At 45.8% G+C, this 13,829-nt stretch overlaps 1 protein-coding gene across 1 annotated transcript; it reads right to left on the bottom strand.

The window, feature by feature from the left end:
- Positions 1-8,018: 8,018 nt before the first annotated feature.
- LOC123080070 (uncharacterized) lies at positions 8,019-10,285 on the bottom strand. Its single transcript, XM_044502939.1, has 8 exons — positions 10,041-10,285; positions 9,880-9,947; positions 9,712-9,776; positions 9,484-9,578; positions 9,175-9,283; positions 9,036-9,049; positions 8,473-8,574; positions 8,019-8,378 (listed from the first exon to the last, which is right to left on the bottom strand). Exons 1-8 carry the CDS (start codon positions 10,107-10,109, stop codon positions 8,148-8,150), a joined length of 753 nt encoding a protein of 250 aa, XP_044358874.1. The 5' UTR covers positions 10,110-10,285; the 3' UTR covers positions 8,019-8,147.
- Between the last annotated feature and the right edge of the window lie 3,544 nt (positions 10,286-13,829).

The following is a 13,829-nucleotide window of genomic DNA, read 5'->3' as shown; positions in this document are numbered from 1 at the left end:
GACATGCAAGTCGTGATTCCTATTACAAGAATATGATCAATCTCATACATCACATATATCATTCATCACATCTTCTGGCCATATCACATCACATAGCACTTGCTGCAAAAACAAGTTAGACGTCCTCTAATTGTTGTTGCAAGTTTTTTACGTGGCTTGTATAGGTTTCTAGCAAGAACGTTTCTTACCTACGTAAAACCACAACGTGATTTGCCAATTTCTATTTACCCTTCATAAGGACCCTTTTCATCGAATCCGTTCCGACTAAAGTAGGAGAGACAGACACCCGCTAGCCACCTTATGCAACTAGTGCATGTCAGTCGGTGGAACCTGTCTCACGTAAGCGTACGTGTAAGGTCGGTCCGGGCCGCTTCATCCTACAATACCGCCGAAACAAGATACGACTAGTAGCGGCAAGAAGAATTGGCAACATCAACGCCCACAACTGCTTTGTGTTCTACTCGTGCATAGTAACTACGCATAGGCCTGGCTCATGATGCCACTGTTGGGAATCGTAGCATAATTTTAAAATTTTCCTACGCTCACCAAGATCCATCTATGGAGTATATTAGCAAAGAGGGGAAAGGAGTGCATCTACATACCCTTGTAGATCGCGAGCGGAAGCGTTCCAATAAACGTGGATGACGGAGTCGTACTCGCCGTGATTCAAATCACCGATGACCGAGTGCCGAACGGACGGCACCTCCGCGTTCAACACACGTACGGTGCAGCGACGTCTCCTCCTTCTTGATCCAGCAAGGGGGAAGGAGAGGTTGATGGAGATCCAGCAGCACGACGGTGTGGTGGTGGATGTAGCGGGATGTCGGCAGGGCTTCGCCGAGCTTCTGCGAGAGAGAGAGGTGTAGCAGGGGAGGAGGGAGGCGCCCAAGGCTGTTGTACTACTGCCCTCCCTCCCCCCCTTTATATAGGCCCCCTGGGAGGGGGGGCGCCGTCCAAGATCCCATCAAGGGAGGGGGCGGCGGCCAAGGGGGGAGACTTGCCCCCCAAGGCAAGTGGGGCGCCCCCCCACCCTAGGGTTTCCAACCCTAGGCGCAGGGGGAGGCCCATGGGGGGCGCCCCAGCCCACCAAGGGTTGGTTGCCCTCCCACTTCAGCCCATGGGGCCCTCCGGGATAGGTGGCCCCACCCGGTGGACCCCCGGGACCCTTCCGGTGGTCCCGGTACAATACCGATAACCCCCGAAACTTTCCCGGTGGCCGAAACTTGACTTCCTATATATAATTCTTCACCTCCGGACCATTCCGGAACTCCTCGTGACGTCCGGGATCTCATCCGGGACTCCGAACAACTTTCGGGTTTCCGCATACTCATATCTCTACAACCCTAGCGTCACCGAACCTTAAGTGTGTAGACCCTACGGGTTCGGGAGACATGCAGACATGACCGAGACGCCTCTCCGGTCAATAACCAACAGCGGGATCTGGATACCCATGTTGGCTCCCACATGTTCCACGATGATCTCATCGGATGAACCACGATGTCGAGGATTCAATCAATCCCGTATACAATTCCCTTTGTCAATCGGTATGTTACTTGCCCGAGATTCGATCGTCGGTATCCCAATACCTTGTTCAATCTCGTTACCGGCAAGTCTCTTTACTCGTACCGCAATGCATGATCCCGTGACTAACGCCTTAGTCACATTGAGCTCATTATGATGATGCATTACCGAGTGGGCCCAGAGATACCTCTCCGTCACACGGAGTGACAAATCCCAGTCTCGATCCGTGCCAACCCAACAGACACTTTCGGAGATACCTGTAGTGCACCTTTATAGTCACCCAGTTACGTTGTGACGTTTGGCACACCCAAAGCACTCCTACGGTATCCCGGAGTTGCACGATCTCATGGTCTAAGGAAAAGATACTTGACATTGGAAAAGCTCTAGCAAACGAAACTACACGATCTTTTATGCTATGCTTAGGATTGGGTCTTGTCCATCACATCATTCTCCTAATGATGTGATCCCGTTATCAATGACATCCAATGTCCATAGTCAGGAAACCATGACTATCTGTTGATCAACGAGCTAGTCAGCTAGAGGCTTACTAGGGACACGTTGTGGTCTATGTATTCACACATGTATTACGATTTCCGGATAACACAATCATAGCATGAACAATAGACAATTATCATGAACAAAGAAATATAATAATAACCATTTATTATTGCCTCTAGGGCATATTTCCAACAGCTAACTCCTCGAAACATTTAGGAGTTAACTTCTAAAACCTTGCCCCCTCTCTCATTTTTAAGCAGGCGGACACATTTCTCAAGAAAAATTCTCCTTCCCAACTACCTCCCGCGGGCCACCTGTTCTCGCCTCCGCTGCCCAACGTCGCCACCGTAGCCACCACCAGTCCCAATTCCAATGGGAATGGAACCGCATGCCCCTCCGCAACCTCGCTGGCAACTCCCGTCGGCGCTACACCATCGGGGTCGAACCACGCGTCACCCCCTGGGACAAGGAAGTCGATCAGGACAGAGGGCATGATGTAGACCACCGCAATATAATTGAACTCCCATGACAAGGCCACGCCGGCCTCGAAGACGATCGTCCACCCTACACTTACTTCGGTCAATGGCAATCGGGCGAGGAATTCAACGACGACCATAACGCCCTCGAAGAGGCAAAAACAAAGAAGGCTTCTAGGCCGACGCCTTCTCCCCGACCAGTGCCTCGCAACCCTTCTCCGACCACCCCATAATTTCCTCCTCCCACATGTTCGGTCTTTGTAGCCGAGGCCGAGGTCCATGGCCACCAAGTGTTCGACGATAATCCCGAGAGGTAAAGAAAATGTTTTTTTCTATGGATATCGATGATAGTTTATGGCGACAATCTTGTGACATGCTTGTTGTTGATGATTGTATTGTGGAGGATCATGATGTTGTGACAAAGAGGAGCTTTGTGCTATGACTGAGAACAAGAAAGCCTTGGCGGCTGAATGCACAGAAAGAAGGAGGTGAGGTGGAATGAGCTCAAGTTCCTTGATGATGAGAAGTGGATAGCAAAGTTTACGACCCAAGCGAGGAAGGTAGAAGCGGAGGAGCATAGGGTTACACTCGAGGAGGAGAGGCTGGCAAAAGAGAAGAATGTCTAAGAACGTGCTATCATGTCATGGACCCGAGCACCATAGATACGACGAGAAAGTATTGGGAATTCACTCACAGGGAGATCTTGGCCCAATCGGAGGTCCGACATGGTGGCGGCCATGGTGGTGGTGAGCACGAAATTGGTTGAGTTCGTGTACTATGAGTTTGATAGGGCTCGGTCCATGACATGAAGACATTCAATGTTGTGTTTTTTGGGATCAAACTTGATCGATTTGGTGGCTTTTGGATGAAGTATATCCATGTTTTAATCTGGATTGTTCGATTGGATAAACTATATGTGTCTGTATGTTCAATTGTTGCATATGATCAATTTTGCATCATTCAAATGATTGATGAAATATCGTGCAATTGTTTGAATGTAGGTGACAAAGGATAAAAAACTAGTCAAATAATTTTTTTAGGAGTTAAATACAAAACTAGATCAGTAGGGGGAGGAACCCCTGCGACTTTTTAATTAAGAGAGGAAAATATGAGACACACGTCCGAATTGAGATTTGAACCCGCGCCGGCTGAGAGGGGCCACCACTCTCTGGCCGCTGGGCTATGAGCCCATCCATGAGTTAAGCATAGGGGTCCGGTTAGGTCCGACCACACCTAACTCCTCAAAGTTTAAGGAGTTATGGTTTAGGAGAGTATTTGAGGAGTTATAAGATAGGGGATAGGCTAGAGTTGCCCTTAACCATGGTAGATAGGTCTCTTCAATTTTGAGCTATGAACCGAAGCAATCCTAGAGATATGAGCAATTTTTCACGGAACAAAACCTGTGGGCGAAGGTGGCGTCACTTGATCGGGAGGAAGGAGGCCCCATCCTACAATTCATGGGGAAGGGGTGAACTAGGAGACAACACGTTTGTTCGCAAGACACTTTGCATTGATGGAATCCGTAAGTGCAACATTTTTGCTATGAACCGTTCACTCAAACCACGGACTTTATGTAGAAATGGTAAAAGAATGATATATTTTAGGAATGCTAGAAAAATTCATAAGCAAAGTATTATTGGTGTCACATGAAAAAATACGAGGGATGAATAATATTGCTCTCATTTTTAGTTCAAAAAGACATGATGCCATATTTAATTTTGGATGAACTTTCACAGCTTCCCAATCAAAAGCATATCCGTGTCTACAGAACTTTTCACGCGTTTTCTGAAACTTGAATGGTGGTGTTGAGGAAGATATCATCTTCTAAAATATTTGGAAAATCTTGAAACAACCCTTGGGTGTGGATAATGTTATTACAAAGTAAAAGCACGGAAAGTTTTCACTGGGCAATATGATAAAAATATTGCGGGGAATATGATCAATTTTAAGAGCATTGTGAGTTGATTTATCCTTTTTTGGCATGGCATGCTTGTTTTTGGTCTTCAATGATTAATGAAGAGCATGTATCCACGTGTTCCCTTCACACATCTTTTGCAAGGTCCGAAACGTAAAACCCAATTTTCAAATGAGTGACTTTAAACGGTTCTTACATTATTAATTAAAACACATGGTTTAATGATTTGAGATTCAAAAAGAGCCGGACGAGCTAAAAGCAGGTATCCAAAGCTGGATGGAAGCAGGGGACGTGAAAGCAGAAAAGGAACGGAGCCGCCCGTTCGTGGTGGACAAAAAGAGAGACCGAGTAAATGACGGGTGCGTTCACTTACGTGGAGGGCGTGAGAAGATAGATCGATCGATGAGGTGCGCAACCAGAACGCTTTCCGCCCTCACCAGCCATCACCGATGTCAGCCGCCCCGTTCGTTTGCACGGCCTTTCTGTCGCGCTCCGTTCCGCGGTGCGGTGCCCGTGGCCCGTGCCGTAGACGTAGCTTTCCTCGCCGTTTTCCCGGTTGGCCACTTGCGGTTAGGTCCGCGGTGCTCCCGTCACGCCGTTTGGCCCGCTCGTTTACGTGCCGCTACCAATTCGCGTAAACGAGCCTGGCTAGCTAGCTACCCAGAATTGCACGCCTGGCCGAGGCTTGGCTGGAAAGGGCAATCTAGCCGGCTCGTAGTGTTATTACTGTACTGATCTTCCAAAGCCTATACAAAGCAACAAACTAGCTCCCGTCGTATATTGTTGCCGAGATGCCTAAGGTAAGTATATGATGAGAGTGATGCGTGTGCGCTAACGGAAAAACAGACGAGTGTGCCTGTGTATGTGTAGGTGTGCACGCGTCGCTGGACGCACCGGTTTCGAGCCACGTCGGGCGCCTTTTGAGGCTGCGTTCAACGGCTCACGGCGTGTGTTTGCCTACTCGCCATTGCCCGTTTGGGCAAGCACGCCACGGCTCCCATCTTCCCGCCAAACGAGCACGGGGCTCCATGCATGACTCATCATTATTTTTTCTCAACGGGCAAGCTACGAGCTTCTTCTAGAGCTAGGTTTGTAGAATACTCCCGACTTGAATCCAGAGCCGGAGTATAATCTTTTCTTTAATAAAAATGATTTTTAGGACTCACTTTATTAAAAAAAAGGTATTATAGAATTGCCGAGAAGAAAGACGACGCCGAGGTGGCACATTGGCGTTATCATGATCAGTCCTCCGACTTCGCCACCGACGACCACCGGTGAAGCCCTCGTTGCAATTGAAACGTGATGCCACGCAATGAGCCGCCAAATACCCACACGCCAATGACAGGGCAACTATAGCCGGAGTATCATCTAATCTTGAAACTAAATGACAACCTTTTCTTTTTCAACTACAAAGAATTAATGCCAAGCTTTTTAGAATCTGAAATGTGTGTATTTATGATCCGTGGAAACTTTATACATGATGAATGACTGATGTGTTTTTGCATTTTGTTTTGTAGAGCTTGCGTATTTCACGTCATTTTATTATGTATGGGGGGTGCTTTTTTACTTCTGATGAACTTTACAATTGATAAGTGTCATTTTTAAAAAAATTAAAAAAAAATCACGTGTTTCTGTGGTGACATTGTCACTTTTGAAGCTCCTTAATTTCGTTTTCAGTAGACATTGTGTGCACGCATGTGTTCGTCTACATTATTATCTGTGTTTTTTTAGAAACACACATAATATTTTCTTTGTGGCATAAAAACACAGACAATATACTCCTGGTACACATTTTCATACAATGTGCATACATGGATTAAAAAAAATTCAGAAACGTCCACGTCACCTTCTTCACACACAAGAACGCCGAAAAGGGAATTTATTATGTAAATCAATATTGTTGTGACAAGCATTTCTGGTAAATATGATTCTCTAAAATTGGCTACAACATTTGGCTTCTGACAGCGAAACGATGACCACAGTCCATTCTTTACATCTAGGGCCTATTCGGTTTGGAGGATTTTCATAGGAAACACGTAGAAACAAGGATCCCGGAGGAAAATTTTCTATAGATGCATTCGGTTTGGAGGAAATGTGTACAGGAATTTCGTAAGAATACTATTCATTTCCTGTGTTTTTGGAGGAAATTACACATCCACTCAAAGCTCATTTTGCGCGTAGGAACAAGACGAGTCAATTTCTTAGGATGGCAAGTGCCATCCTATAAAATTCCTATACTAGTCCTAATTCCTACGTTATGAAATCCTCCAAACGGAACGAGCCCCTAGCGGTGCCTTTTCCTACCTCCGGGAGGAAGCATTGATTTTGCAAGTCAAGAACTGGTGCGCGTGCTTTGGTGGTTAAACCACCACACCACACCACACCAGCGCGTTCGATTTCAACGAGAGGTTGCGGTACCTCCGTGGAGCGCGACGGGCCACCCTCTACAACTAGATTACTAGAGCAACATTATTATCATCAATATCAGTGATTAGTCCAGCGTGAATGTCACATTATTATAATTTCCAGATATTTTCTGGTTCACCATCACCAGCCCAGCCGATGCCCGGTCGTATGTTCATTCGTTACTCTGAACCCATCGATGCTGATTGTTGGGCACCTACTCCGTCTCCCGGCCAATTCCCCTGCCAAATCACCAACCAATTCGTACTACTAATCCGGGATCTTCCCTGTGTCTGAAGAAGTGAGGACATGAGCAAGCATATTTTAGGGGGGGGGGGGGGGGGGTGGGGTGAGAATCCAGTCCGTGTTAGAAATTCTACCGCCATTGCCGATGAACGAGAAAAGTTTTCTCTGAATCCACAATGTTCCAAGATTTCATTGCCCTATGATTGCCAACCGGTGGTTGGTGTGGCAGCGAGCGGTGTCTGGAGTAGAATGGAAAGGGAATAACATGTACGTTGGGTTCATCTGGTGAACGTCCATGCGGTCACCTAACAAACATTTTGGATTCCGCTGGGAATTCGGTTCTATTGAAATTGCGAGTGCGATGGGGGAATAAGGTGGCGCCCCAAAATCATTCCAGGTCCTGGGTTTAATCAAGCCCTCACCCAGACGAAATGACCTGGTTTCTGGTATAATGATGCTACCGATATCTATTATCATGCACGGATGCACCTACTAACCTAATCCGTTGAATTTTCTTGCAACTCGGAGCACAAATCTCAGCGTCGCCCAACGGTCGCGTCAAGAAGCCGGGAATGCTGTCATGTCAGGAGGATTCTTCCAGGCCACGGGATCGGAGTTGGAAGAACAATATATTTCGTTATTATACTCTGTATTACTCTTGCATGGATCATGCGTGTGAGTTGGTACTAGGTCACTGGTGATGGATGTGGGGGTTGGCGTGTGGAGCTTGAGGAGTGAAGTGGAGCACCCCCAAATGATTGATCGGGTAGTTCGAAGCCGAAGCCAAGGTGTCAGTGGATCATGCTGCAGACAAACTGGATAGGATTTTTCATCATTGGTGCGCTGGAGCCCGGAGCTGCGGCGCTGTCAGCATGGGCCCAGGCCTCCCCAAATCTAACGTGTCTGCATGTTCGGTGCCACTCCTAGTCAGCAGTGCCACGCACATATCTTCAGTGATGTGTCACCCGCAACCTGCAGATCATCTCAAATGTCTCATCTGAACAATTGTTTGCCTGCTAATGCTATTTCTGAATCTGGAGCACATTCATCAGGGAATAAATACACAGAGGCATTTTCTCTCTGAACTATCAGGAGGAGGAGGCAGGCTCCTCTTCAGAAGGCTCTTCAGAGTCGGACTGCAACACGTCAGGAGCGTCCATGGAGTCGGACAGCTCCACATCAATGGCGTCATCGGTGTCAGGCTCCTTCTCCAGCTCCAGGATCACATTGAACCCGAACGACGAGCCCGGCGCGAACGACGACTCCAGGTCGCCTTCCGATTGCGTCGTCGCGATCTCAGGGTTCACCTTGAGGTTCTCCTGAACCGGTTGCAAAGCTGGTGTCAGTTACTTCTGAATCCAAAAAGTCAAAGGTTGTCTAATATAAAAGAATTTTACATGAAATGGCACCAACCTTCTTGACGAAATCGCCGACGGTGACGCTGAGTATTTCTTGAAGGATGAACTTGGTGACCCGGCTCTTGCCGAGCATCGACAGGAGAATGCTGCTTGGTATCTGGACACAGTACAGGGATTCAGAAGCTGTCGTCAGTTCTCGGTTCTTAATGTGGGGGGTTAGGACAGCAGTGCAGACTTGGTAGTGTAGTTTATGTCTATGTCTAGCCGTGTCATCTCTTGATTGCAGTTAGTATTTAGTAGCCCACACTTTTGGTTGAAAATTTAGCCGGTAACAGTTGAGCGTACGTACTCGGCGATGCTCGATGGAAAGAAACTACTCCCTGTCCTTGGGTGGTTTTATTTCTGAACAAGGACGGTGTTTTAAAAGACTTTACCATTCCGAGGAGGAGTTGGTTAACAACCATCTTGAAAAGTATGCGTGAAAGAAAAGGTAGCCTTGACTTACAATGCAATTAAAAGTGGCAACCTCAGAAACTAAAGTCCATTTGGAACGGCGGAATTTCAGACGAAAATCAGGGGAGTTTGCAGATGAGGCGTGAAAGGTTTACAGGCACTTACATTTGATGTTTTCCCTTCAATCATCCAACAGATATGCATGAACAAATGGCAATGAAATCGTTAGAAGCTTCAGTGACTTGATGCAAGCAAATACTATATAAAATGTTTCTTGCAAGGAAATGGGGATTAATTGATATACCTCCCTTGGACCTTCTGAAACCTGGTACCGGCGGCGCGTCCTTGGCCAGGCTCGTCAGGGCTGCATCAAACACCTTCTGCGTTTCCTTCCCGGGCAGCTCGATTCTTAACTGCAGGCAACAAGTTCCCAGCATCAGATGAGTCAAGACCACTCAAAACATCTCTAGGTACATGTCCCATTGGTATTAGGTTGAATACAAATGTATGCATCAATGTATGTGACTAACTAGATGTGGACAGCTTAATATTTTTTTTCTAAGTTGACAGCTTTAATTTAACATTGCTTGGCAGAGTGAACAAACAATCTCACATGGATCTTTTCTTCGTCACGTTTGACAACGGTTGTCTTGAAGCTATCCAGCGAGAGCCCGGTCTTCTCGGCCTCGGCGACCGATGCGGCCCGACCTGCAGTTCTCTGAAAACCTCAACGACTGTATCTGATTCTGAAGTTTTTGCGTACCATTTGGAGCATCACTATCCACTGACACTGATAAATACATGTACTGTAGTGGACATTGTTGCAGAACTTGCAGCTCACCTGATCGAGCCGCCGACACCGGCAGGAATGTGTGCCTCGCACTTCTCCCGGTCGAAACAAGCAACCTGGTACATTTTGACAACAAGCATCCTTTGCTAAACTGAAGACTGAAGCAGCAGGCAGAAACACATATATACAACAACGGTCCATGGGAAATTCAGGTTTTACCCTTGGGCAGGCATGGGGCACTTGCAGGCATCACCAATCTTCATGTGGATATGAACCGGGTCGGTCGCCTGCAAGGTTAAATCAATGGCAAATTGGCAATCACGGGTGAAACTCCTGCGCTGCTTGCGTGAGAGTACGTACGGTTGAGGAATTAACGGAACCTGAAGCTGGGAGAAGCCGAGGCATCGCGGACCAAGCTGGAGCTTCGGAAACGTCGCGGCTGAAGCCATGGATGTGGGAGGCGAGCTTCCCCGAGGTTTCGGCTGCGATTTGGGGAGGCGGAGCTAGGGGAAGAAGGGGGGGCCGTAAAATGTTATCCGAAATTATCTGCAGCAAGGCAAGGCGAGGGAAGAACCCTCGCTTGTGCGTTGGGCCACTAAACGGCCGATGCTGTTTCAGCGGAAGATTCTGATGGTAGTCTACGGGCCGTGTACATAGGCCGCATTTGACCATAAACACTTCTCAGGATAAAGGCTACTACCTCCGTCCTGATTTATTGGTCCCCTCAAAATTTTGTGCCAAATTTTAACTAGAGATTTAACTAACTAAATATTAATGCATGTCATCGAAAATTGTATATTGGATTCATATTTTCCAATTATATAATTTTTTATGACATGACTTAACATTTTGTTAGTTAAATTTGTTATCAAAATTTGACACAAAATACGGAGGGGACCAATAAATCAGGACGGAGGTAGTACAGGGCTACAACCGAGAGCAACTAACAAATTGTTACCCCTTGCGCTGCTTCTGTAATTGTTATGAGTATAAATAAAATTATAGGTATTTCTCAAGAAAAAACTAATTGTTACCCCTTGCGGGGCTTCTGCAATAGTCAATTTTTTGCTTGTGGGTGTGCCGAGTGGTGCGTCTAGCCTCCGTCACGTGTCACGTGTTGGACACTTTCTTTATTTTCTTTACACGTTCTTCTGGTTTTAAATATCTTTTGTTGTTTTTTGGCTTTTCGGTTATTGTGTGGATTTTCCTAAGTTTTTGGTGATTTCTTTTGTTTTTAAAGCACAACTGTGTTTCTGGAAAAAAAATATCTTGTGCTACCATGCGAAGCAGAGTTTTGTTTCCGTCAGAAGAACAACCCGTGCTTCGGTAAGTAATACACCCGTGCTTCCGTGAGAAGCACAGATGTGCTCCTCAAAAAGGAAAAGAAAACGATTATGCTTCTTTGAAAAAAAAAAGGAAAAACACAGGATGTGCTTCTACGAGAAGCACATTATGTGCTTCTGCGACCCTGTGCTTCCGCGACCTTGTGCTTCCCTGAAAAGAAAAACACACAGCATGTGCTTCAGCGAGCCTGAAGAAAAAAGGAAAAATCACAACTTGTACTTCTGCGAGGAGCGCACCCAGTGCTTCTTCGAAAAAACAAAAACAAAAAACATAGCCCGTGGTTCCCAAAAAAAGAAAAAACTGCAACCTTGCTTTGGTTTTTTTGTTGTCATTTTTTTTTGTTTCCATTTTTTTCATGGAAAAATTTCGTCAAAACTTATTAAAACGCGATCTAGTTTCGAAGATCTCAGTGCCAGAAATCCAATAAAAAAAGGTTCAATATTTGGATGCAGGGTTGAAGAGATAAAATATTTGAATAAATGAAATTATGAAAATAAAGAAAAATCCACAGGTTGCAACATGTGACCCAACACACAAGCGCCACTTGTGAGCACCTAAGAAAAGTGGAGAGTGAGCTTTGCAAGGGATAACCCTTAACTTGTGATTTCAGCTACAACTTGCTTTCACTTTCCCCTTTTTTTAGAGAAAAGGCCAAGTGAACTGCGAAATTCAAATCGGCAAGAAGCATGATCGCGTTTAAATGGGAGAGCAAATCCTATTTGACGCACTGCGTCAAATACCTGCCCTTTCGACCAGACAAGTGAGTACCATCGTGTCCAGGGATGGTGTGGGAGGGCACGTAGTGGGCCGACCAATTTAAGCAGCTACGTGAACCCGATTTTAGCGAACTTATGGTCCTTTTTCTTTTTCTTTTTTTCAATTGTTCCTTTTTTTTACTTTTTTTAATGTTTTTCAGAAATTTCAGCATGTTCAATTAAAAAAATAGAATTAATGTTTTTGGATTTAAAAAATGTCCATGTTTACAAATATTGGTTCTCATTTTATAAAAAAATGACCCGTCATTTTATTTTTGTGTTTTCAAAAAGTAACCTTAAAAAAATACATTTTAAAAATATGGTCTCAATTTTTTTAAAACTATTATAAAGTTTCAAAAATTAAACTGTTAATTTCATGTTACTTCAAAATATCAAACGAAAATAAAAATCTGGAAATAGGGGGGGGGGGGGGGGGGTGTAGTTTAGTTCTTCAAGTCCTCAAAGCCTGACTTGCAAAGTCGGTAGAGAGAAGTCGTCCAAGTCCTGGTACACAGTCGTGATTAAGCGAGGGTGCCTCAAATTCAGTCAAGTTCCATTCCCCAACAATTAGACCTGATAATAACTATTACAAAGTGTCACTCTTTTGCGAACAGAAAAGCGGCGGCAGCGGTTACCAGATCCAGGGCACTCGCCGGGGTTGCCGGTGCTCCCCTTCCCCTTCGATCGTCATCTTGGCGTCATGCGGGGGAGGGGAGCCCCGGTTTCTCATTTGGGTGTGTTTTACTCCTATGTTTTTCTAGGCTTTCGAATTTCCCCCGTTGGTGTCATGGCAGAGCAGATGCCAATGGTGCTCATATGAATAATGGTCTCTTAGTCCGTGCTCCTACTCCTCGGAGGTGTTGATGGCGCCGGCGAGAGGCTTGTAGAGTACAAGCTGTTGGAGTGGCTTCGATCTGTCGGTGCGTCTTGGCGGCAGGGATGGGCTTTTCTTGAAGTGCGGCGATGATGATTGTTGCGGATATGCGGAAGGCGGTGGAGGATCCGGCCTCCTGTTGACGGGTGGGTTGGCGTTGGCCAGGATCCGGTGTTGAAGAGGCTCGGTGGGCTCCTCCGGCCGACGTTTCTTATCGGGCTAGATTCGGCCTTTCGGGGTTGGTGGTTATCGCAGCTCGTTAACGCCTCCTGGCTAGGGGTTTCTTTAGCGACAAGATGTGGACCAGCTTCTGGTACTCTTCTTCTCCGGCGACGGCGAAGGTCGTGGGTGCTTGATAGTTACGGCGAGGGCGGTATGCAGCAATACAACCACTTGTATCTTCAATGTTTTATGTTGCTCGTATGCGTATCATCTATGTATCATTACTTTTATGAATACAAGTAATGTATGCCTAAGGGCTTACATCTTTAAAAAAATACAAAGCATTAATATTTTTTTTCTTTTACACTTATTTCATTTTTTCCGTATAAAAGTCCAACGACTTTCACAGCTTAAAGAAATGTACTCCACCAAGCAACTTCAGCGAATTTGCCGTTCCGTCTTGCTCTGCTTTGGACCATTCAGAGCGTTTATAATTATCAAAGTCAAGGTCGCAACGTAGAATTTGATGATGATGATAGTTCATGTTGTTGACACAGGCGCACATGGAGCTTACGTTGCGTCAGGCGTGCTCTAATTTCTACTTTCAAGGTAGTACTACTCTCGTTTTCTTTGTTTGAATTCGTTTGGTGTCAACCATCATTGGTTCTGCACCAGATCAACTAGGGCTTTCATTAGTTGAGTTGGAAAGAAAAACTAGGGCTAGTTTCACACGGTAAGTGAAAAGGCTAGCTTCACCATGAATTGCACCGTACAGCTTTTGTGTTTTCTTTTTCTATTGAGAGAAGTACAACTTTTGTGTTAGCTTGCCATTAAACGGCAGGTGTTTTTTTTTTCGGATGGCAGGCAGGTGCTGTTGATTGTCAAAAATAAAAAAAGATTCATCTGCAAAAAAAAAAATTGTGAAAAAAAGGCAGGTGCTGTTTGAGCCCAAGAGACTGATGTTGGTACTAGGCCTTGCACACAGGTCACATTTGACCTCCTCTGTTCTTCTACTCCCTCCGTCTCATAATATA

This window comes from Triticum aestivum, chromosome 3D (assembly GCF_018294505.1).
Source record: "Triticum aestivum cultivar Chinese Spring chromosome 3D, IWGSC CS RefSeq v2.1, whole genome shotgun sequence".
In the NCBI taxonomy this organism is placed as follows: Eukaryota; Viridiplantae; Streptophyta; class Magnoliopsida; order Poales; family Poaceae; genus Triticum; species Triticum aestivum.
Note: the sequence above shows the minus strand (reverse complement) of the source record. Positions and strands in the feature narration are given on the sequence as shown.